This window comes from Tachysurus fulvidraco, chromosome 16 (assembly GCF_022655615.1).
Source record: "Tachysurus fulvidraco isolate hzauxx_2018 chromosome 16, HZAU_PFXX_2.0, whole genome shotgun sequence".
NCBI lineage: Eukaryota > Metazoa > Chordata > Actinopteri > Siluriformes > Bagridae > Tachysurus > Tachysurus fulvidraco.
The window spans coordinates 4,969,138-4,995,637 of NC_062533.1; the positions used below are offsets into that span (position 1 = coordinate 4,969,138).

General features: G+C 41.7%; 1 protein-coding gene across 2 annotated transcripts in view; it reads left to right on the forward strand.

Moving 5' to 3' along the window:
• Positions 1-26,500, forward strand: part of ralgps2 (Ral GEF with PH domain and SH3 binding motif 2) — a 90,583-nt gene that overhangs the window by 26,158 nt on the left and 37,925 nt on the right. For both annotated transcript variants that reach the window (XM_047801552.1, XM_047801553.1), the window contains exons 2-9: positions 5,701-5,790; positions 6,421-6,550; positions 7,066-7,173; positions 8,771-8,821; positions 16,117-16,200; positions 18,633-18,722; positions 20,059-20,151; positions 25,941-26,067. In XM_047801552.1, coding sequence (XP_047657508.1) covers positions 6,497-6,550; positions 7,066-7,173; positions 8,771-8,821; positions 16,117-16,200; positions 18,633-18,722; positions 20,059-20,151; positions 25,941-26,067 — 607 coding nt within the window. In that variant the 5' untranslated portion in view covers positions 5,701-5,790; positions 6,421-6,496. The remainder of the gene's footprint in view (positions 1-5,700; positions 5,791-6,420; positions 6,551-7,065; positions 7,174-8,770; positions 8,822-16,116; positions 16,201-18,632; positions 18,723-20,058; positions 20,152-25,940; positions 26,068-26,500) is intronic.

A 26,500-nucleotide genomic window follows, 5' to 3' on the forward strand; every position in this document is an offset into this window, starting at 1 on the left:
AATCCGACTTCATGATTTCATCCATTTTACACTCAGACCTTCTCATTTCTCAAGTCAGATCTGAACTTTATTTAACACACACACGCTCATTCCTGTGGCTTTATTTCACTCTTTTTCTTTTTTTTTTTTTTTTTTTTTTTTAAATGGGGCAGTCGTGGCCTAATGGTTAGAGAGTCTAATTCGTAATCCAAAGGTTGTGGGTTCGAGTCTCGGGCCGGCCACGACTGAGGTGCCCTTGAGCAAGGCACCGGACCCCCCAACTGCTCCCCGGGCGCCGCAGCAAAAATGGCTGCCCACTGCTCCGGGTGTGTGTTCACAGTGTGTGTGTGTGTGTGTTCACTGCTGTGTGTGTGTGTGTGTGTGTGTGTGTGTGTGTGTGTGTGTGTGTGTGTGTGTGTGTGTGTGCACTTTGGATGGGTCAAATGCAGAGAACAAATTCTGAGTATGGGTCACCGTACTTAGCCGTATGTCACGTCACTTTTTTTTCTTTAAAAAGGAGAGAAAACAGACTGGAGATTCTTGTAATTTGTCAAGCAGAAGCGTCAAACCTCCTGACTTTCATCACATGCTCGTTATCATTCCCTTCCTGTGATGCATGTGCGCGCGCGCGCGCGCGCGTGTGTGTGTGTGTGTGTGTGTGTGTGTGTGTTTTATCCACATGTATTGACCTGGTCTGTTTTTGTCATGTGACTCGAGCAGCATTGTTTACATGGTCGTCCGCGTAGCTTACGTACCTCCACCTTAAGAAGACACGTCTGCCACACGACACAACAACCACAAAACCTCCTGGATGACACGTTTCCATGACGACCGTTACAATATGTACAGATTTCCTGCTGTATTTGTGGCACAGTGTAGCAGCGTGGGAGATGTGGACAAAGTCAGATTGTTCGCTCTTGAACACTTTGCTCTGTCGTCGTCTCTGCTGAAATCTCTCACTTTGTCGTAGTGAACAAGACTCAAAACACAGACCTTTTGTTTCCTTTCAGATTTTTTTATTTCTGTCGATTCAAACACCGACATATAAAATTAGTACTGTGATTTAAATAATTTTTTTATTTCTTACTGGTTAGACCCCTCTGGGGTTAAAGGTTTGATTCCCTCCTCGTGTGTGTGTGTTTCAGTGGATTTTGATCTTGTTGAGTTTTCCAGCATCAGCACACACACTGCACTAAGTGCTTGTTCCTCTACAGGTCTGACTTGAGACAGTTGAGGTTTTGTCCTGTTTACAGCTCTGTATATAAGGAGTGAAACTGTAAGGATGTCCTCGCTGTTTAGCTCAAAATGCTGCGTTCAGATGAAGCGTGTTAATGAATGAATGAAGGAGATAATAATTAGATTAGATTTTAACTTTGTCGTTACACATGTACAAGTACAAGGCAACGAAATGCAGTTTAGGTCTAACCAGAGTGCAATAGCAGCAAGTGCAGGATACAGAGTTTGTATAAGATTTAGATAAGTTAAATAAAGTGGTAATATAGAAGTAATAAGCACTTCACCAAAAAAAATGTAGTTTGTGTTCAGTCATGATTAGACTATGTTTAAGAAACTCAATGATGTGCTTTTTTTCTCTGTCCGTAAAGTGTGTGTGTGTGTGTGTGTGTGTGAGAGAGAGAGACTGACCCCAGTTTCTTTGTGACTATGTGTAGGATAAGCGGTACATAAAGTGTGTGTGTGTGTGTGTGTGTGTGTGTGTGTGTGTGTGTGTGTGTGTGTGTGTGTGTGTGTGTGTGTGTGTGTGTGTGTAAAATTTGGATATATGAAATTCTTATTCTTTAGGTAAGTTGGTATTAGATCAGTGTTTTGGTGTCTGTTGATCCATCAGCGTTACAGAACGAGACGAGAGAAACTCCTGAGGTTCGTCTTTTTCCCTCATGTACAGTCCATGCTTAATTTCCACAGTCACATTGTCTCTGAGGATTAAACACAATATTACTGGACTAACCGCATGACTGGCAGCTGCACCACACCGATGTGCTTCTAGTCCACAGTAAACCTGTTGTCGTTATAAATCCAGTTCAGGCCTCAGCTCTGCGCAGACGCGTGGTAAATGAGGCTAGTGAGGAACTTTCCCCAACGCCTCTCCTCTGTGGATGTGTACGAGCTTTGTGCTGAATGACTTAAACAAACAACACACACCGGACATAAAAACTCTACATGTCAGGATGCGCTCTGAGCGGAAGGAAAATGTGTGTGTGTGTGTGTGTGTGTGTGTGGTCTTAATTTCTTAAATCCTCTTCGCATACAAGAATTCCTTCTGACACGTGGCCCAGTTTCCATCCCTCCCTTTTCTGTACGAATCTTTGCAAAATGAATCCGTTTTCTGTTATTCTCCCCTCAAGAGGAGAGAACCAACCACTTTCCGAACGCAAATCATGTCACCGTGCAGGAATACCTGCGAACAGGAACGATCATGTGATGCAAAAAAAAAAAAAAAACAAAAAAAAAAAACACAGAATGAAAACAACTTAAAAAAGAGTAAAGCCAGACAAATGTGTTTGTGTATCGGTGTGCATGTCGGCGGTGTGTGTGTGTATGTCAGCAGGGTGTGTGTCGGGGTGTGTGTGTGTATGTTGGGGTGTGTGTATGTCGGGGTGTGTGTGTGTATGTCAGCGGGGTGTGTGTGTGTCGGCGGGGTGTGTGTGTGTGTTGGGGGGGTGTCGGGGTGTGTGTGTGTCGGGGTGTGTGTGTATGTTGGTGGGTGTGTATGTTGGCGGTATGTATATGTCGGGGGGGGGGTGTATGTCTGTGTGTGTGTGTGTGTATGTCGATGTGTGTGTGTTTCGGAGGGTTGGGGGTGGGGTGCACTTTACTGACTGTATACTAATTTTATAGGATGAGGATGTGGTTGCTGTCCTCAAAGACCACATAGAATTGGCGTCTCCTCTTTAGTATAGCAGAGTCTAACTGGAGCTGGAAAATCTCTAGATATCTCAGGATCCTCAAAAAATCTTCATGACACAGAAGACAATCTGAGCTGGTACAATTTCTGGATGTCTCGAGATGGGTAGAAAGAGAAACATTAGATGATGATGTGCATGTGATCTGATGGACTTATGGGAAGTGTTCTGCGTAAGCCTGACCTAAAGAGATATACGTTTAAACTGGGAAAGTGTGTCTGAGCCCCGAACACTATCAGGAAGGCTATTCCAAAGTTTGGGAGCTAAATACGAAAGCATGGAATCCTCAACGTGGATAATGTGTTTTTTTTCTCATCTTCGAGTGCCTCCGAGTTCAGCAGTAAACACGGTGGCACTTTTTTACCTTTAAATGCGTTCTGTGCACGTGCTTCGTTGCTTCGTGCTTCGGATCAATCAGCATACAGGCTTTTTGGCCAAGTCTGTGAGTGAATTACAGTTTAATGTTCTGAGGAGAAACGTATCTCTCTCCTCGTAGGTCGCTGGATAGATTGTCGCTATCAAAAGACGGATACGAGGGAGCTATGTTTTTTTTTTTCCTTGCTTAGTAGCTTAAAAGCTGTTAAAATTGAAAAATAAAGCTGCATTCTCACACGTTTGTTTGTTTGTTTGTTTGTTTGTTTGTTTGTTTGTTTATTTATTTATTTATTAATTAATTATATTTTTTAATCTTCTTTTTTATCCTTTTTGTCTCCAGTCTCTACACTGTCAAGTCGACAGTAGGCATTTCTATCATGGTTGCCATAGTAACAACGTTTATCAAAGGGCGGAGCTGCTAGCGCTTTAAATAAATGGCCTTGCTGCTAAAATGAATCATTCTGGAGGGAGATTTTAGTGTTCACATCATATCATATACAAGATGAAGGAGAAGTCGTGTGAGCTCTGGGTCTCAGATCACGTGATCTCTACGGTCTTAAGTCTTGCTGGCCGACTCTTCACCGAGTCGCTCCGTATTTGCATAAAGCTCAACTATTCTCAGCTTTGTTAGTGTCACAGGACACACCCACATAACGAGCTCCGATTGTAAATGTATGATCTTCGGTCTCCTTGAATCTGTGAGAATCGTCTAACACGTGCCGGGTTTGTTCACGTGTCTCATCAGCAGACAGGTGCTTTGGAGATTGCTGCTCTGCTCTCCATCCTGACTTCCTTCCTGTTCACACCAAAAGCTTCAGGAACCTGTTCAGATGGAAGCACAAGCGCTATGTGGAACCGAACTTGCCATTTTTCCTGAAAGGCCGTCCTCAGAGGCAGCGCGCAGGCGGCATCGCCTTGGCCAAGATTCAGTCTGTGATTTGTTTCCTGCTGGATGTCTGATGACTTTTTTTCTTCTTCTTTCTTTCCACATTCGTCTACAGCTCTCGTATTGTCATGGCAACTCTGTGAAAATTGTACGTTCTGGCCTCTGAAACTGGTACGAGGCCCGTGTTGACATCTGCAGAGCCGGCTGAGAAAACGTTCTCTTATTATCCCTCTGCTTTTTGATCGTGTGAACTATTTTTGATTTGTTTCCTCTCTACCGTTCCTTGCAAAAAGAGTGAAGAATAATCCTGATTTCATGCTGTTCTTTAAGCATATTTAGAGATCTCCAGATCAAAATGAAACACTTGCTTTACTGCCTTTCGTTCTCTTTAAAAGTCTTCCAGCTTCTCTTGATTATAAATATTTTCCATGATGTCGTGCTCAGCTGGTGTGAACACACATTTCACAGCTCCGGGTGCTAAAAAGCCAGCAGTGGTGGTGTGTTATTGTGAAAGGCGGTGCTTGCATCACGGTTGCACGTCAGTGTTTTTTGTCACGGTTGTGTAAATGAACAGAAACGTGTATATATAATGTACATGAGACGTACAAACCGCCAGAGCTCACAGGGTACAGGGTGTTGCTTTTGCTTCACACTGCACAGCAATTCGCACGCCGAGAGCTGTGAGCTCTCAGCTTTCATTCCGTCATGAGGTATTGATGAGGGAATAGTTTTTCGAAAATCCTGTAGTCACCGTTAGTCTGATCGATTTCCCCCCCCCACATCGCCATGCCCTTGTTTGAATTTACAGTTCTCTGTTTCATAAACCCCATGACCTCTTGTACTGTAAAACAAAGCTGCTGCTCTTTGAATTCTCTTCTGCTTTTACTGAAGTCGCTGCACCACCTAGTGGTGATGCTCCGGTATTACCTTTTATATTGTCTACCACTCAGTTTGGGGTTTATTATTAATAGATTAGGATCAACTTTGTTAGCAGTTAGTATCTCACCAGAGGTGCAAAGTATAGACATATGTACAGATATACATAATAAATAGATATACATATTTTATATATGTATATATGTATGTACAGATTATATATATATATATATAACACAAAATGCATAAATATACAATATAGTTATAAATATACAGAAAACAGATATATATGTGAATAGACAGAAAACCTATACATTGATCTATTGCAATTGTGAGTGTTTCTGCAGTGTGAAAAGGGAAATTTTACTGTCACCGGTGGGTTATTGAGTTGAAGAGTTCAGTAAGGAGACCGCCATGGGGTAAAAGCTGTTCTTTAGCCTGTTGGTCTTGGACTGCAGCCATCTGAACCTCTTTCGAGAGAGTAGGAGGATAAACAGATTATGGGCTGGGTGAGAGGTGCCCTTGATGATGCTGCCTGAAACCGCTTCCCCTGGATATATTTAATATCAGTATTATTACGTCTGGAGGAAACTGGAAATACAGTGTACGTGCTCTTGTGTTCGTAGATTTTATGCTAAGATTCTGTTGTTTTTTTTCTGTCAGGGACCTGCTGTGGAAATCTGCGCAAGGCTAACGCAGTACCGAGTGGCGTGGACGGAAGAGCAGGCAGGATGTTTATCTGACATTGACTTGGTGAGTTTTGTCGGAGAGAAAAACACAAATTCTGGTTAAAGCTTGGCGAAAGCTTTAAGGCAGTACACATTTCACCACCTGTTATTTCAGCTTCAGCCAACACACACACAGACACGCACACGCCTGCAAAGCCACATGAACACCTGCCCATTCTCGCGCTTAAACACACAAGTACTTTCCTCCTTCTTCTGACTTGCTTTATCTTGACTAGAACAAAATGAAGTTTAAATGCGTGGCATAAATAATAAAAAATAAATGAAGCTCATCTGAAATCTCCTACTCGTTCTTCGTTTCCCCTCTAATCGATAACCACACGCTTCTTTCCAGACGCTCCTTAGAGATTACTAGGAGATATCTGGAAGGTTTGAGATATCTTTACGACAGTAAACACTGTGTGATTATTTCTCTACACTTTGATGCCACTCCTCACTTCAGGGTGGCTTAATCTTACATTGTGCCTTGTCTGATAATATAATATAATATCACAAAAACAAACCATAAGATGTTGTCCTCAACAACAATGCCAACTGAGGTGCATTATGATACTTGTCTGTGTGTGTGTGTGTGCGCGTGTGTGTGTGCGTATGTGTGTGTGTGTGTGTGTGTGTGTCTACGCACGTACGTGTGCAGGCTGCCAGGCAGGCAAACTCGACCAGGTGAGGATGATGATGTTGAAAAGACTGTGCTAGTGCCAGATGGTTTGGGAATGATGGACATCCCTAATGGCCAACCCATTGTCTCCACTGCTATCACTTCGGAGGTCAGTTATTATTTGTGTGTCCGTGTTACCGTGTCCGTGTTACCGTGTGCGTGCGTCCGTGTGCGTGCGTCCGCGTGCGTGTTACCGTGTGCGTGCGTGTGTCCGTGCGTCCGTGTGTGTTACTAAACAATGACCAACTCCATAAGTAGAATTTAATGAATGTGTTTTGTTTTTTTATATTCGTGGTAGGTTTAGTCTACTGTTATACACTTGTATGCATAAATAAGTATACAATTAAATGGTTTCCTGTCTGAGGTAAATGGACAAAATGTAATGCGTCGTGATGATAATTCACGTAAGCTTAAAGACCTTTAATTTTCTTCTTCACTAAGTAGAAGCTTCCTTTACTGTTTTAACGTTAGACCCCAGGCAGATCCTAGCTAACGTATATTTGTATAAGAGGAAAACTGTGTAACTCCTATGTAGATGAAGAGGTTTTTTTTTTAAAATGAGAGCAGACCTGGTTTCTACATGCCTGTGTGACTGTGTGTATGGATTCTCGTTATGTCCCGCAGAAGAGCAGCAGTTCAGAGTCTCTGAGTGACAAGGGCTCGGCTGAGCTGAAGAAAAGTTTCGATGCTGTTGTCTTTGATGTGCTGAAGGTCACACCAGAGGAATATGCAGTAAGACATGCTTGCTTTCTCTTTGTGTGTGTGAGTAAGAGAGACTTTTTACACCTGGTCACTTCACGTGTTGTCTCTGATCCGATAGCTATCTGATTTGTTAAAACTGTTCCATTTACAATAGGCCACATAAACGCGTCTCGGCGAATCGGATATCGATCCGATCTTTCTACTCCCGCCCAAAATGCTAATATATTTTACCTCATTTTCGGGGTAATTGAAATGGAACACATTTTGGTGTATGCGGTTTTCAGAACACATTCAAAAAGAAGACAGAAAAACGTGTTACGACGGTTATACTACAAAAAACAGCATTTACTGCTTGCTGCATTGTCGCTGGCGGCAGCAGAGCATTTTAAGACCCAACGAGACGCCTGGGTGAAAGATCACCTGCGAGTGACGTACTTCCGTTTGGGAGGAGTAGAGCGCTGACATACAGTATGTGGCTTGAACAACCACATGCATTTAAACCTGTCCAGTTTCATCTGAAATGCGTCCCAGACCACCTCCTGAAGGGGTTTGAGCGATCGGATTTATATCCGTCTCGAAACCGTTTCGGAGGGCGTTTAGACCTGGTCTTTTTACCATCGGATAGCTATCGGATCACAGAAAACGCATGAAGTGACCAGGTGTAAAAAGCCCCAAAGATAGATGACTCATTACAAACTAATACTCGTTATGCACCAGCTATATCTTTTTAATCCCACTTCCATCTGCTCCAGCAAGAAATCAGAACAATCCCATTCTCTAGCAAAAAACGTTCTATCCCTCCTCACATCCGGTGATCCTCGGCTCAGTTCCATACAGTAGCTATCTGGACCCTGACCAGGATAAAGCTCTTGGTTAAGATCAGAGAATGAATATATATCTAGCTTTACTGAGTATACATCCAGCGTTTCCAGTTTGGGCTGCTGTTTGAGAAACGCAGATTTTACGCCTGGGATCTTCACACACGTAAGCCTAATGCACTAAAAGCATGTGGCTGCTGCTGTACAGGTGGTAAAACACACGTGGTTTGTGAGAGAGGTTTATCAGAGGAGACAGGAAGTGTACAGTAACTCTTTACAGCTGTAGTGAGCAGAAAAGCATCTTGACACACACAAAACTTCGAAACCTTGACGTGGATGGCAGAAAAGGCATCGTCTCCAGCGCGTACGCAGAAACTGTACAAATCTATGTTTGTTGTATAAGGAAATAAAAATGAATTTGTCTACTAATTTAATATTTATACTATATTAATAGTATATAGTATTAGTAATATTAATACTAATTTAAAGTTTTTAATTTTCTTTCTTTCTTTCTTTTTATTATAACCCCAGGTCCTCTTCACTAAAGTACACAGGAGAAATGTTGTGGACTTGCATGTAAATAAGAGTGTTAATAGAGTTACAGTAGTTCCTTCAGAGACAGCAGATGTGGCTGTTTATACAGCTGACACTCCTTCAGTCATACTGTTAGAGCTCAGAGAGACGGCGATGTAGCCTGCTGTTCATTTACTTACACACAGTGTATAGTTAAACATAACCCACTGACCACCCACATGCAGACACACTGTACAGGTTGAAGATAATCTAGATAATTTATTTTCTCCCCATAGGGTCAGATCACACTTATGGATGCTCCAGTGTTCAAAGCCATCCAGCCTGAGGTGAGAGTGCACACTCAATCTCTCTCTCTCTCTCTCTCTCTCTCTCTCTCTCTCTCTCTCTCTCTCTCTCTCTCTCTCTCTCTCCCTCTCCCTCTCTCTCTCTCTCTCTCACTCACACACACACACACACACACAAACAAACCCATGCACTTTACTTTCTCTCTCCCACACACTCATACTCTCTCTCATGCTCCTCTTTCTTTCTCTCTCACACACACACACACACACACACACACACACACACACACACACACACACACACACACACACACACACACACACACTCTCTCTCTCTCTCTCTCTCACACACACTCACTTTTTAATTAACTAAACTATTTCTCAATTTTATCTAATTTCTGGCAGTTTTAACTCTCACCCTCTCACCACTAGGGGGCAATGAGTCCTTTATTAATTTACAGTCCCTCGGTTTGTGCAGGTGAATGTTTCACTTGAACTGTTATGTCTTTTCTGTGTATATATTTGTGCAAAATGTTCATCCTTGCCGTGGAAACCTTTATCACTCACTCACTTACACACACACACACACACACACACACACACACACACACTGTATCATAACTAGATTTTTCTCTTAAAAGCAAACAATCTCATCACACTAATTTTTCCTGCTGATGTTGAACAGACTCTAAATAGGAATCTTGGCTTATTAGTCTATCCATAATCGCTAGGACCGGTGAGAAGAATCTTAAAAGCTTAAATATTAGCACGTGTTTTGATGACATCTCGGTGTATATTTAGGGACACAACATGATGCGTACCCATCGATGGCCACAGGCAAAAATCTTGAAATATGAAGAAAAAAAAAACTCAAAAAAACTGCAGAAAGATGTTTGTCTGTGATTGATTAGTCTTGGTTTGTTACAGCTGTCCTGAATGTTTTCACGTCTCACTTTCAGACTCATTTACACAGCTATTTGGCCAGCAATGGTTCAGCTACAGTATGAGGTTTTGGCTGTTTGGCAGCTCGGAGTTGTCTGACCTGTCAGCGTATTTGTACTGCGATACGTTAAAACCCTTTTTGGCAGTAATTTCAGCATCCTCGGCTCATGACCTCTTGCTTTTTATGGATTAGATTCGTCCTGAGGTTCTTTCTCAGTTTTATTAATCTTGAAAGAATGTTGTGAAGTTTAGAATAAAAGATTAGGCTTCGGTACACATCACTTACTGACTTGTATAGCTCAACATTAGCCACAAATGAACTTGATAACTCATTTCTTACCCAAATTTTTGAACATGTCCACACTGAATAGATATATTAGAGAATAAATAAATGTTGTGATTGTTGTATTGCACTAAGGACAGGTGTCAGATCTCTATGTTTTGTTTGTCCTGGCTTACCACAGCATTGGTCTGGATTCAGGCTCGTTTGATACGTTCGATTTATTCATACTGTCCATTTGCATTCATTTTACATCATTACAATTACTCAACGGGATCACGACCATGTCGATGTGAAGGGATGTGAAGGGATGTTGAGTTAATTAAAGGGAATCTGTGTGTGTGTGTTGATTGATGAGGATGTTAGCCAGAGTCCTGTTGGAGCTTTGTGCAGGGAGGAGATGTTAGACTGACTGAAAAGGTGGAAACTGGTCATTGTATTTTGCAGCTATAATAATTACACACACACACACACACAAGCAGAAATGGAATGGATTTGGAAATGGATTTCAGTACCATATTGCGAGTCTGTTGAGGATCTGTTAGCTAGTCCCGCAGGAGCTTTGATTGGGCAGGGAATTTTTTACATTTTTTCTATTTTATTTTATTATTTATTTATTTATTTATTTATTTATTTATTTATTTATTTATTTATTTATTTATTTTTAGAAAATTCCAATATCCTGTAAATTTGTTCTGTATTCTGAATGAATAATTCTGCATTCCAAGTTCCAAAGTCTGATTTAGGTTTTCTAAATTATGAATTGAGTCAAATTCTGAGTTAAATTCCGAGTTCCAGTTTCACAGTCCCGAGTTCTAAATTCCGTGTTTTGAATATTCCATATTCAAAGTTCTGAATTCTTCATTTTGAATTCCATTTAACATCTGAATCGTTTGTCCACTGAGTTCTTTCTCTCTCTCTCTCTCTCTCTCTCTCTCTCTCTCTCTCTCTCTACACACACACATTAATTCGTAGGTATGGTTACAACCTACAGTCACATTAGACTTCAGCTCGGCTGCGTCTCAACCCAGAACATGCTCACACTGAACACCAACCAACTTGCAAAAGCCACTCGAACTGCTGCCATACACATGATAATCTGCTGCTCTTTCAGCTTCCTGCTGCTAGTTATACACACTCACACACACTTATACGTATATACGTACATACAGTAGCTGTAATATAACGTAATGGATGTTATATGAAGCTCTGAGGCAGGGTGTGTGTGTGTGTGTGTGTGTGTGTGTTTGTGTCTCTGGGCTTTGTCTTTGTCTCATTGTAAAACATGCCGTAACAGGATAACTGCAGAGTCTCTAGTGGCTCTCCAGAGAAATAAGTCAGCCCTGGAACATTCATTCACTGTACTGCGCTTCTGGAAATGACATTTTGTTCATAGATTCATAAGCTTGAGTCGGAGGTCATTTAGAGGCAAGACATGTTCGAGATGTCATTTTTAACAGCACTTACATATATCTTCCTCATGTCTGAACATGCCAATGTTTTCAGCAACAAAATGCATGACTTCCTGTTCTATCTGTTTTTTATTAAACAAATATACACCTGGAAGCTTCACCCCAACACACACACACACACAAACACACATGCGCACACATCCTCTCCACATCTAATACTTCACCGAGCTTTTTTTCCCCAACCTGTCTCTCCCATGATGGGTTGCTTTTTTTGGGGTTAGCGCTCACTCTCCAGTTTTCCAGGCATGGCCGTAAAGCGCCTGCTGGGACAGCGATTTGTCAGGGTTTTGTGTGCGCTTTTGGATGAGGAGCACAGGGAGAGCCAGTGTCTGAAAATCTACTCTAAGTCATCATCGGTCTCGCTGCAAAACAGCTAGACATTAGTGGACTTTATATCAGGGTTTCCTAACTACGCGTTTTGTTTTTTTTCCCCCCTCCCTTTTGTCAGCTGAACCTCTTCAACCTGAGTCATCTGCTTTAAGCACCACTTGAAGCTTGGGGGTCAGCTAGCTAACAGTAGAGGAAATGTCTGTAATAAATATCAAAGCTCGGTGCTTTACAGTGAAATTATGTCATTTCTACAACACGTATAATATTTTCTTCTCAACTAAATTCTACAGTTGTCTTAGCGAAGCAGCATATTGCTCGTTTGATGTACAGCGCACACCAGGCTAATTATTTTCGCTATCATGTGCACCGTACCACATCTCGTATCTCTGTGTCTGACAAAGATTATTTATCATCATGTAGGCCGGTGTGTTTCTGCTACAGATTTGTATTGAAGGAGAAAAACAACAATTATTAATGGTGCTTGCAAAGCAACATTCTTGTTATCTTGCATACTGAGATATTCTTCTTCCGGACAAAAATTCGCCGCGTAACTTGTCCCGCAGCTTTTGTCCTAGACCCATGAATGAGGTGTCAAATCGACCGGCTCATTGAGGAGAGGTGTGCTATGACTTTTATAAGCGATCCAACCAACGATGCTCACACAGCGGACGAAAAAGCGGCCAAAAAAGTCGCATAGACTTGAAATGAAAATTCCTAAAATTTCACTCTAGCAACCGAGTGCCGAGATTTGCCACGTGCGAGCACCATTCTCGTTTTCTTCAGGAAATGTACATTCTAGTTTCACATTTTTGTCCTCATAAAAGGAAATAAAACACGTTTTAAAAAAAAAGTATAATTGTGGTCACATGCTTGTATAGGAGCTCGACAGTACTGGGTATTTTTATTTGTGTTCTTTTAAAATAGCATTAAAACCTGGATATTGTTCCTCATACTAGAGATCACTTTCCTCCCCCAGTCTAAAGACACTGTGTGTGTGTGTGTGTGTGTGTGTGTGTGTGTGTGTGTGTGTGTGTGTGTGTGTGTGTGTGTGTGTGTGAGAGAGATTGTGCCCTGTCCCCAGGTATAGACTCCAGGCTCCCTGCAACCCTGTATAAGACACAGAATTCGGATTAATGTATGGAGTAATAAAGGTTCTTGCTGTAAAGGAAAGTGACTCCTGAGTGGTAGATCATTCTACATTATACTGTGTGCAGATGAGCTAAGATCCTGTCTGAGTATAATCGACCATCCAGTTATAATGTATATTTAAAGTATAAAGATCAAATCTGTAGACTTTAAAATAAGAAAAATAGAACATTTTCTCTGTCCCAAATCATAGCATGTTGAAGGAACCTGGTTGGTCTGCTATTTCCTGTTTTTAAATGGATCCAGTTTCTTCACAAAGAGGGACCATTGGATTAATCAAGCTCTGCTCTGTGTAAAGGAAAAAGAGCTGTGAAAAGCTTCAGACGTCAGAATGAAGACCTGAAGATTTCTCTCGCCTGCTGGTTCCTGCTGAATTCATGAGCTTTAGCGAACACGAGAGAGTTTTGTTAGCCGAACCACAGGCGATCCTGTTCTTTCCCTCGTATTAACCGTGCACAAGCAGCGGAATCTGGTAGACCTGTACAGAATGGGGTTTTCTCCTGCTCTGACATCTTAGCAACCGAATCGCATATGCCTTCAAAAGTCTAATGGAGAGAGCGAACACTCCCTCGCTAATCTTTACCAGATGTTGCTCTTTAATGTACCGTGTAAAAAGTCGTCATCGTTCCACGAGGATGTCGGCGATTCGTTTAAACCTGGCGTCAGTCGGTTTCAAAGTGACAGCTGGTGCAGATCATTTAAAAAAGATCACACACTAAAAATAGCATTGTGTTTCTCCTTTTCACCGTATCATGGTGTTTGTATAGAAGTATTTATTATGGATACTTTATACAGAAGTCTCAGTGTGTTTATACTATAATCAAATCAAGGAAGTGAAAAAAATCAGTATTAATTGGTGAGATGAGATGCAGGAGGTTAGCGTTAGCGATGCAGATGTTATTAGACTATGTCTTTATAACATTGCATAACCAAAGAAAAAAAATTCAGGACAGTCTCCTAAATCCCCAAATCCCAGAAATACTTATCTAATATATACTTACACTATAATTACATTGCCCAACCATGTAAAACCAGTCCTAATCCTAAAAGCAGTTTAGAAAGATATTCTAGCTGTCTTTATAAAGTGAAGAGAGATTGGCTGTGAGCGAAAAGTGTAGCTCTGAGCCAAAAATAATAGGGAGGGAAAACAAAAGCCACGGATAAATTAATAGCCTGTTATTATATTATGTTGTGACTAACCATGAAACCACGATGCCGTAACGACCCGACCGACTCGGCAGGAGTCCTGACAAGTGCAATGTGCAAAGCAGCACCAATGCATAAACCTAGAGTAAAAGTCTTTTCTCACTGAGACATCCGAGACTTGGCGCGACATGGGCTTCAAGCTGGCTGTTGATTCTGAGTTAATCATGACGCTTCTGTGTGGGTGCTGAGTTTTGTCCTCTTTGTTCTGACACACACACACACACACATACACACACACACACACACACACATTAGGCCTGATTGATGATTTGTAATTAGCTTCAGCCCCCACTGCAGTTCTGTGTGTGGATGCGCGAGTGTCCTGGACGTTCTTTTAGTTACGACCCAATTCATCTATTAGGAAAATCTTAGCTCTGTGTCAAGAATGATTTCTTTGGCCCGCTCTACGGCGCTGGGGACACACGGAAACCCAGAAACTCCTTCAGAAACATGTGAGGGGGCGCGTGTGGCCCGGGTGGTTAACATCTGTGTTTGTGTGCATGTTGCTATGCTGCAGTCTCTCTTGGCAAGTTTATGATTCATTATTTTGTTTTTGAGTTCGTCTTAGTATAGCGTGGGTTGTCTGTGTGTGTGTGTGTGTGTGTGTGTGTGTGTGTGTGTGTGTGTGTGTGTGTGTGTGTGTGTGTAGCACTGTGAGCATTTGCTGGTCGGTGTCATTATCAGTATGCAGCTGTGTGTGTGTGTTCAAATCTTTGCAGGAAATCATGTGTGTGCATGTTTACATACTGTAACTGAAAACCAGCTGTGAGGAGATTTTGATTGGAAGTTCAGATTCATAAAGGCTTTGACTTGTCATTATTGTGAACTCTGGTATTCTTACAGTTATACATGAGTCGACATAATATTTGGAAACATGTTTGACTGTAGTGTTTTTTTTTTAACCGAGACTCATCGGGTTCAGAGGGCATTAGTCACAGAAGTACTACGAGACCATGATTAACTCTGAGCAGGATGCTACCATCCCCATGCTTCAGTGAATGATCTGTGAGTTCAAACCGTATGAATTCATGGCCTTTAGTAAAGGTGCTATCAGTTTCTGTATTTGAGCATCCAATTAAACAAAGGGGAATGTGGTGTCTGTGGAATTTGGTGAGTGAGTGACCAGTTTGTTTGGACTGAGAGCCTACAGCCAGATCAGCTATTTCCTGATAAGAGTGAAGGTCCCTGATGTGTGAAGAACAAACAACCAATAAAAATACCACACACACACACACACTTCAAATTAGGTAAACTCTCAGCATGATGCTACCACCCCCATGCTTCACTGAAAGCCGCTGGAAGCCGCAGCTCTGACTGCGCTGTCAGGCGATGGTGTTCATCTGAATTGTTAAGTTTAAGACTGAAGTATAATTTCAGGGTCTGTAGAAATGGTGCTATCAGTTTCTGTAGTATATGATCTTGCAAATAAGATCTAATCTAAAGCCTAGTGCACTAATAGCATTTGACTGCTAACATGTCTTTTTTTCCCCCCTTTTCGTTATCTACTTTTTTTTGTTTGTTTTTGAAACTGATCGAGACACAACCACTGCTCCAAAACTTTTCCAAAACTAGCTTGCACCGCACATTTCTAGTCTTCGCACACTTTCAGCACATTTTGTTCCGGCTCTGCTCAAACCCGACGCTCTCTGTTCCTCCGTCTCTAAGCCAGCGCTCTCGTCCCGTTCACATGCCTCCTGTTTATTTCTTTAGATCTTTGGCTCAGTGTGCACATTAAAACAGGCTCGTGTTAGATGAAAGGCATCTCTTGCTTGTTTGGCAGCGAGCCGTTCACTCGCCCACTCGCTTTCATTTTCTTTTTTTTTTTAAAAGGAAAATGTTTTGCTAAACACACACAGGGAGCGCACACACAGCCCTGGGTAACGTTAAGATTGCTTAACTGTGAAGCGTTTGCAACTCGGTTTATTGCTTTGTTTGTTTGTTTGTTTATTTGTTTATGATAGGAACTCTCAAGTTGCGGCTGGAACAAAAAGGAGAAGCACAGTTCGGCTCCGAATGCCGTGGCTTTCACACGAAGATTCAATCAGGTAACACACACACACACACACACACACACACACACACACACACACACACACACACACACACACACAACCTTTCTCTTGTGAACCTTTAAAGCCAGACAGACTGGCAGTTGGAAGGAGTCTGATTTATCTCCTTGGCCAGCATGTTATTGGAAAAATTACGTCATTGCCATTTTTTCCCCCGTTTGTGTACCATGTTCATGGAACCTGGCCCTTTTTCCCCTCCATGATAACACTCTGCATCTGGTGGATGAGCAGGCTGATATCTCAGTCATTCTGCTGAATGGAAAGCATCAGGATCTTTTTCTTGCTTGACCAAATGTTTGGCTTCTTCTAAAGCTAGATAGCAGGAACATATTCACAGGGGTTGTGTGTCCCACTGCCCCAGTAAGGGAACAGAATAAACCTTGCACCTTGCTGTTAGAAGTCCGATTCAAATTAAGGTTCTGAGACTTGGATTGCCAGGAAAATGGTTTAAAAAAAGCCCCGAAGTGCTGTATTAGCAAGTGCGTTACTAGTTTATTGGTTACTGGCTCAGCACCTAGAGCTCACTAGGCTCGGACGTTCCTGTGTGTAGACGCTTTAATAAGAAAGTCTACGTGTCCATAAATACACCTATAAAGTGAGTTTATTACACCTTGTTTAATATCTCCTGCAGTTTTCCCTCAGTAGCCCCTTGGCTCTGTGCTCACACACACACACACACACACTCGCACTCTGAACATCACCTCATTGGACTATCCAGTGATGGATGTTAAAAATTAACCTTTTTTATTTATTTTTTAATAAATGACTGCTGGCTGAATTCAGTCTTTTCAGCTCCTTCCAGTTCTTCCCTCAAACTCTCTTATCCCCCCCTCATGTTCCCTCTGTCTTTGTTTATTTCTGTGACTTACATGAACCGGGTTGCAGCTACCATTAGCAGTGGAACAGCAGGTTTGCCGGAACCATAAACTCAAGCCTACGTCCCTTGAACGGAGACTGAGAATCAAAACGAGCTTTTATACAAGTCTTTATTGTGACACATACAAGCGCATTCCAGTCTAATTATTTCTTCACATTTCTCAGCTTCTCAGGAATTTGGGGTGAAGGCGAAGGGTCAGAAACTGTATGGAGATCAGCTAGAGATCTAGCAGTTTGGTGGCGCAAAGGCTCGATCTCACGACCTTCTCACGAGGAGCCTGAAGTCTTAACCACTGAGTCACGACCGTAGAGAGAGACACAGAGAGAATCCATTCATTTTGTTTTTTAAGCCATATTAAATGTATGCTGATGGTGAAGCAGCAGCAGTGAAAGGCGCAGTGTTCACAGTTGTTCAGTGTTAGCAGTGTTACACTGACGTTCTCCTTCGACTTTTTTTTTTATTCTGTATTATCAAACGAATTATTTTATGGCTACGTGTTTGGTTTAAAATGAGTCAGGACTCCTTTGGCTTTCAGTGTGAGACGTTTGTTTTTCCCTCTTCAGATTTTTAGTGGTTTTAAATGATTATGAACAAGCACTCGGGGCATCTCAGAGAGCAGAAATGGGTTTGATATCACTAAAGACTTTGGCAATGTGAAAAAAATACCTTTATATGAATTGTCCCTTATGTCTCAGTGTCTACTTTCATATGAGTCATAAAGCACCACTTTAAATGCTGAACATAGACAAGAGTGAGGTACGTTCTAGGATTAAAAACAACATCCACTAGATGGCACACCAGAGCCAAAACAATGGCTGTCAATCTCGAAGGCACACAGTGAACAAGTTGGTAACTTTTATAGTAAGTTTTACCGAGTAGTTTTTAGACTCGTGGTCTTCTTGCTCCATGGCTTAGTGATCCTGTATCAGGATGGATTTAGTGGTCGAGACTTTAAAGCGATTCAGTACGTTGCTCTGGATAAGGACGTCTTCATAATTGGTGTAGGAGTAAACGGTCAGTTTGGTTGGTTAGAAGTAGAAAGCACTCCATGCTAGTTATCGTAAGTCTGCATTTGAATAAAGCTTCAGTGTGAAGTCTAATCCGGAAAGGTCCCGAGTGAGTGAGTGAACGAGTGAGAGTGAGTGAGTGGCCAAGTGAGAGTGGAGTGAGTGAGTGGCCAAGTGAGAGTGGAGTGAGTGAGTGACCAAGTGAGAGTGGAGTGAGTGAGTGACCAAGTGAGAGTGAGAGTGGAGTGAGTGAGCAATTGTGTGCGTATCTGCGAGTGTGTGTTTAGGTTTTTATTCCATTTGAGCAAAAGCCACACTCAAGTCTATTAAAAGCTTAAGATGAAAACTCACTGCAGTCTAAAGGAGTTCTACAAGTTTTATTATACAGTGTATTAATCTGAGTAGGAATATTTACGTCTCTAGTTACAGTTTGACGGTTTGCTTGTCGCTGGCCTTTTACTTTTTTTTGCGTGTGTGTGTGTGTGTGTGTGCGTGTGCGTGTGTGTGTGTGTGTGTGTGTGTAGGTGAGTTTCTGGGTGGTGCGGGAGATTCTTCATGCCCAAACTTTGAAGATCAGAGCTGAGGTTTTAAGTCTCTACATCAGGACAGCAAAGGTAAGCTTCCCTTCACCTGAAGCTTATTTAAACCCTCCCAATGTGCTTTTACGTTTCACCTCCAGTCAGGCGATGATGTGTTATAGCCACATCAGTCATGCTGCCGTCAGTCATCCATCGAGCGCTCCATACATCCATCTCTCCAGCTCTTCAACTCAACACATTTCATCACGTTCCTGTTCATTCTTACAGAACCTGGTGTGCTTTAGGAAAATGAAATATGCCACACGAAGCCTCATTTAGATGTAACAGGACAGGATTTCTCCGACTTTACCGCTGCAGCTCATCACCTTTTTATTTTCATTTGTGTTTGGCCAACCGACAAGTAAAATGTTTTATTTTTCCTACGTGTTCAAGTACAAGCAGAGGAAAAAACTGCATGGAATGACTTTGCGATTAAAAAAATTATTTTTGTTTGGATTTTTAAATCGGAATTTATTATTATTATTATTATTATTATTATTATTATTATTATTATTATTATACCGGGCAAAAAACCCTACTTTTTTATCATGGAATGACTTTGCGATTAAAAAAAATATTTTTGTTTGGATTTTTAAATCGGAATTTATTATTATTATTATTATTATTATTATTATTATTATTATTATTATTATTATTATTATTATTATACCGGGCAAAAAAACTCTACTTTTTATATCATGGTGAACTCTTAACTGGTTTAAATCACTTGTAAAACCGCCCAGTTGCAAATCCAACAAAGAACTGAGCATGATCAACAAATAATAATAATAATAATAATAATAATAATAATAATAATAATAATAATAATAATAATAAATAAACAATTAAGTAACTAGTCATATTTCATTAACTCCAATTTCCAAAACAGACATCAGTGCAGCTACTGTAACATGTCCTCTGATTGCAGTTTATTAAGGCACACACATTTGTACCCATACCCCATAGACTCGGTTGAGCGTCCGGGTGTATTTCTGTTCTGTTCATCCTCTCTGGATCGTTTCAGGTCCAGACCCTTTATTTCTTCTCATCTGTTCTGGTATTAATCATTAATCCTAATGTGAAGCACCAAACAAAACACATCCATTGTGAATCTAAATGTTCTCAGGACAAATCAAATATCAACAAAACATCTTACAGATGAGCATGTACAGGCGATCTAAAATGTTTTGGCACCCCTATCAAAAAGCATTCCTGTTGTTGTTATTACTCTCCATTGTATGGAATATACAAGGAAAAAAAGATGACAAGACAAAATGCAACCGATCTCCCCATCAGCTCAGCACTTTTACTCAATTTCACACCACTAATATTTTCTTTCCGTTTCTGTGTGTGTTTTTATCTGATTCTACAGAAACTGTGTGACATGAATAACCTCCATGCAGTGATGGCAGTGGTGTCGGGTTTACAGAGCGCTCCGATTTTCCGACTCAGCAAAACATGGGCTGTAAGTACCTGCCTCAGTGTCTGCTTCTTTACACTTCCCTAGGGAGAAGGGAGGGAGTGAAGGGAGGATGGAGAGAGTGAGGGTGTGGAGGAAGGAGGGAGGGAGTGAGGGAAGGAGAGAGCAGTGAAAGAGTGAGTGAGGGAAGGAGAGAGCATTGAAAGAGTGAGTGAGGTGAGGAGAGAGCATTGAAAGAGTGAGTGAGGTGAGGGAAGGAGAGAGTAGTGAAAGAGTGAGTGAAGTGAGGGAAGGAGAGAGTAGTGAAAGAGTGAGTGAAGTGAGGGAAGCAGAGAGTAGTGAAAGAGTGAGTGAAGTGAGGGAAGGAGAGAGTAGTGAAAGAGTGAGTGAGGGAAGAAGAGGGTAGTGAAAGAGTGAGTGAGGGAATAAGAGGGTAGTGAAAGAGTGAGTGAGGTGAGGGAAGGAGAGAGTAGTGAAAGAGTGAGTGAGGGAGGGCGCTAGTGATTGAGTGAAGAAAAGAGGGAGGGAGAGAATGAATAAAGGAGGGAGAGAGGGAGGGGTATAGGGAGTTGGTGAGTGAATGATGGTTTATCACAGCTACACAGAAAGTGAGAACAGGATCTACTTCTCACTGTTTAACACGTTAAGACACATCTTACAGGCTACAGCAGTGTGATTAATGTTAATGAACCTAATGTTCAGCAAATGACTGTGTTATCAGCGGCATCACACACTCCAGTGTGGAAACAGTGAGCACGCATTCACTGCATCACTCCGTCCTGCTGTGGTATCTGGTGATCGATTCTCTCTTTCCTATTGAATTATTTTTTGTTCTGCTGTGTGTTGTCGAGTTCATATCTAGGATCTGATCGGGTTTCCAGAATCGTTTGGCTGTTCCACTGTTTAAAAAAAAAAAAAAAAAAAAGAGAGAGAGAGAGAGAATAATAAATAAATAAATGTTGAAATATGTGTTGTCAGACCCCTACAGTCCTCTCTCTGAGATCTCCTGTCAGACACCCAGCCTCTTTTAAACAGCATTCCTGCAGTCTGACCTCACTCCAATCCTCTGGCAGGAGTAGGTCTGTGTTTTCTTCACATTTCTCTCTCTCTCTCCCTCTCTCTCTCTCTCTGTCTCTCCCTCTCTTTCTCTCTCTCCCTCCCTCTCTCTCCCTCCCTCCCTCTCTCTCTCTCTCTCTCTCTCTCTCCCTCCCTCCCTCCCTCCCTCTCTCTCTCTCTCTCTCTCTCTCTCTCTCTCTCTCTCTCTCTCTCTCTCTCTCTCTCTCTCTCTCGCTCTCTCTCGCTCTCTCGCTCTCTCCCTCTCTCCCCTGCAGCTGTGCTCTGTATATTTCGGGTTCCACTGATAAACCTGTTCTCCTGTAATCCTGGATGATTTAAAAGCGTATTTTCAAGCACTCCGTACAGTCTGCATCGCCTTTCATCTTCAACCTAAAAACGACGGGAAGTCGACATTTAAAATTGTGAACAAATTTTTCATTCGGATTGAAAAATACTTCGAATTTTTTGACACCTTTCATGAAGATGAGCAAAACCGAACACCAGCATTCAGGAATATATTCAGAGCAATAACTTGTCCTGTGCACAAGACAAGAGGCCTGTGTGTGTTTTTTCTGTTAAGGAAAATTTAGGATTCGATGCGACATTGAGCATAAAACCTTAACTAGAATTCTAGAAGTTAGTACTAGTAAGCAGAGTAGTATAAATGGTAATACACCTAACTGAAGGTTGAAGCATTCATTTACATTTACAGCATTTGGCAGATGACCTTATCCAGAGTGACGTACAGAAGTGCTTACGTCTTTTTTTATTTATTTTTTTATTTTTTATAAACCTGTATGCAGCAGACAGGGAAGGAAGCTCTAGTTGAAGTGTTTCATTAATAAGTAGGTCGTCAACCGCCGCTTGAAAATAGCCAGTGACTCAGCTGTCCGGACCTCTAGGGGAAGTTCATTCCTCCACCTTGGTGCCAGAACAGAGAAGAGTCTTGTAGTATACTTGCCTCTTACCCTGAGAGATGGTGGAACCAGTCGAGCAGTGCTGGTAGCTCTGAGGTTCGAGGTGCAGTGCGAGGAGTGATGAGGGCTTTGAGGTATGATGGAGTTGGTCCATTTGTGGCTTTGTAGGCCAGCATCAGTGTTTGGAATCTGATGCGTGCAGCCACCGGAAGCCAGTGGAGGGATCGCAGCAGCGGGGTGGTATGTGAGAACTTAGGCAGGTTGGCAACAAGCCGTGCAGCTGCGTTTTGGATCATTTGCAGAGGACGGATTGCGTTCATAGGTAGACCTGCCAGCAGTGCGTTGCAGTAATCCAGTCTTGAAGCACTGACCTTGATGTGGACAGATGAAATGGAAAATAGCCTTTATTTATGAACTATATATTTCAGCACAGTCAAATTCCTTCTTTGCATATCCTTGCTTTGGAAGTTGGGGTCAGAGCACAGGGTCAGCCATGATGCAGAGGCTCTGGAGCAGAAAGGGTCAAGTGCAATTCTGGGGCTCGAACCTCACACCTCCAATCAACAACCCAGAGCCTTAACCATGTGAGGTACCACCGCCCTTAATTCATGTTACTATCACACAAATAACACAAATATGCTTCAAATCTGTTAATATTCACCTGTAATATTGAACGGGGGACGGGACGTTGCCGAGTTGAATCAGATGCTTTTCCTCATGATTGAATTAAGTAAGTTTAAGACAATTAGTTTTCCGTCATCCAACGTGATTTGAGAATAAAAACAAACTCACACCTGAGCTCAGAATCAAACCCACAACACCGGTGTTTTGATACGGAACATTTCCACTGCACTATTTTACCTATTCTACCCATCCCTTTGTTTACTATTATAGTTATACCGTATTACATCCTCATCCACAATGCAACCGATCTCACACTCTCTACAACATCTAGGGCAGTCATTAGAAACTTGTTTAGGTTTTCCATTATGAGAAAGTATTGTATGAATAATGGGATCATGTTTAACTGGCTGTTTGGTTGAACATCGTGATAATGTGCTGTACATTTTAACAAAAACTTTTAAAGAGCCAGACAAATTAACAATAAGAATAAAGGGCTGTCTAAAAGAAACGGAGGTTATGTACGTAGAACAATGCTAGATTTATGACACTGATTTTTTAAAAAAAAGTTTGATTTCATTAGATTTAATCTTTGGCTTAAAATCAAGTAATAGCAAGTAATCGAGTTTTTGGCTTTAATCATTTAGTGCTGCTCAGTTCTATTGTTACGTGCTTATGCATATTTTTCTAGTTTACTGTTACTGTATTCGTTGCCAGCTGTTTTCTCATTTGTCGTGGTCTTGCCCATGGTGATGGTGAGTTTACACGCATGTTGCCTTTGACCAAATATGAGGTTCCAGCAGTGCTCCTGGAGACTGAAGTCATTCCAGCAAATCTCTGGCTAATTTGTCATGATTATTAAAGGTTAGCGCTTTTTCTAATTCCTCAAATGGAAAACTCGAGTCAGTGTACACCATGTTGAGTTTATCTAATCATTTTGCCCGCTCTCGAAGCGTGCCAATACTTCTGGAGTTGACCGGAGTCTAAAACCTTCATTGTGCGAGCAGAGCCAACTTGGCCTCGGCGCAGTTTAAACAACGACATGAAAAATGGGAAATTAGAGCTTCTTTGCTTCAAAACAGCAGATCGAATTTCCAAAATTTCAGAAATGCTCTGACTGCAAAGAGCAAACTTTAACCCTGACATCGTTGCTGCCTGAAGTGGTGGTGTTTATGTGGCTGACATTTTTCCCAGCATGCGTTTGCTGTGGAACTCGGAACACACACCATGCGAGTTGCACACGTTATCTTATTCCACCAAACTGTCACTGCTTCTCCAGACCGCGCTCTCACCAGTGTATAGAATGTCCACTACAGCCTAACGCTGTACCATCATACTGCAGGGCGTAGAAAGTGTAGCGGTCTTAGGCTGCTCCATGTACGCACACACACACACACACACACACACACACTGACAGGATGAAATGTGTGTCATGTTGTAGATCAGTTGTGCTTCTGTTTTCAATTTGCTCGAGTGCTAAATTGTTCAGAAGCTGCCACTGTGCTCTTACGTTGTGTGCGTATGTGAGAGAGAAAGTGTGTGTGTGTGTGTGTGTGTGTTAGAGAGAGGCTAATGCGACTCAGAAGGAGAGAGTGTTATGGCTCCTCTCTCCTCTTCAGTTATATCCTCCAGTGTTCCAGCTCATTTCCAGTTATGAACTAGCTAAGACTGACAGTTTAAGTATAAATGGCTGCTTATATCCACTCATCAAACTCAAATTGTGAAACATTTCACTTTCCAAGACTCATAACTGAGATGGATTATATTTGCATTTGATGATTATCAGATGTGACGTACTTTTGCAATCCGTCTCAAAATCAACGCTTTGCATGTTCACGATGTTCTCACACCGGTCACTTTTTTTTTTTTGCGCTCAGAGCCGGTGTGTGTTTGTTCTCGGCTTCCTGCAGTATCAGTCTGTTTTCAGACTCACTTGATGTCTCATGTGTCTGTAATGTTTAATACAAAGCACCGTGATACTCAATATGGGAAGTCCTCAGGACGGACGACGGGTCAGCTTGTTCTCGGCTTCTCACTGAAATGACTGCGGATTTTTATCGAGAACAAAATGAGAGGAAAGTGAGGGAGCCCCTGTTTAACACAGCTGTTCGTGACCGATACAGTAACAGGAACTTGGGCTCTCTCGGATGTTTCACACTTACTATAAACCTTGAAACATGGTAATCATTGAGAATAGTCACACATGACAGACCATGAAATAATCTAGTTCAGGAGGGTAAATCTGTGTCACGTTGTGGGGATTATTTTGCTCTTCCTGCCTGGTCTGGTGCATGTTGCCTTTTATAGCTGGGAAATCTGACCAAAAATATCATGATGTTTTATATTTTGATGAAACACGAATGCAATCGTGATTTTGACTGCCAATCATCATTATTCTGATAATACAGATTTATATTGGGATGTGGTAGCTCAGTGGTTAAGGTATTGGGCTACTGATCGGAAGGTCACGGGCTCGAACCCCAGGTCCACCAAGCTGCCACTGCTGGGCCCCTGAGCAAGGCCCTTAACCCTCAGTTGTAAGTCACTCTGGAAAATGGTGTCTGCTAAATGCCGTAAATGTAAATATTATAATCATACCTCCAATTTTTGACTTTATGGTAGATTTTGTTAATAATAATAATAATAATAATAATAATAATAATAATAATGATGCAGAAAATATATTTTTTTTTTATAATTTCAGTTTATGCAACTTTCTCTGTCAGCAAAAAATTCAAATCCCCATAAAAAAAATACATAAATTTGATTTATTTATTTAGTTAGTTAGTTAGTTATGCCACAGCCCCTGTACCTAAATACTGTGGTTTGTTTTTTTGGCTAAATACTGGTTGAATGAGGAGCATCACTAAATTCTGCTCTGCTCTGTGACTGTGTCAGTGTGTCATGCTGAAATGCAAGTTTTGGGCTGCAAATAGACACGAAAGCTACGAGATGCCGTTTGGGGACGTAATTAAATACATAATGCATCAGAGGAAATGAACCGAGTGCCGAAAATGTTTTGACTATCAGGAACTCAGGATGGGACACCTGGATGTCTGAGTTGTTGACAGCAAAGTAAACAAAATGTTCTTCAAAATGCAATGCCATCATTCAGCCCATAGTTTGTATCCCTGATTTGCTGTTAGAAACCTCTTCTCCGACTGAACAATCTGGTAACCACAGAGGCGTGAGCTACACTCATAATTTACAGGAACTGAATCTCTGCCTGTGTCTCTGCAGCTGCTGAGTCGTAAGGACAAGGCGACATTCGAGAAGCTGGAGTATCTGATGTCTAAAGAAGACAATTACAAGAGACTGAGAGACTACATCAGCAGCCAGAGTATGACGGCCTGCATACCTTATCTAGGTATGTCTATCTCTCTCTCTCACACATCGCTCTCTCTCTCTCTCACATCTCTCTCTATTTCTCTCACATCGCTCTCTCTCTTTCTATTTCTCACACTTCTCTCACTCACTCTCGCTCGTTCTCTGTCTCTCTCTCGCTCTCTCTCTTGCTCTTGCATACATCGATCACTCTCTCTCTTTCTATTTCTCACACTTCTCTCACTCGCTCTTTCTCTGTCTCTCTCTTGCTCTTGCATACATCGATCACTCTCTCTCTTTCTATTTCTCACACTTCTCTCACTCGCTCTTTCTCTGTCTCTCTCTTGCTCTTGCATACATCGATCACTCTCTCTTTCTATTTCTCACACTTCTCTCACTCGCTCTTTCTCTGTCTCTCTCTTGCTCTTGCATACATCGATCACTCTCTCTCTCATTTCTCTCTCTCTCTCTTGCTC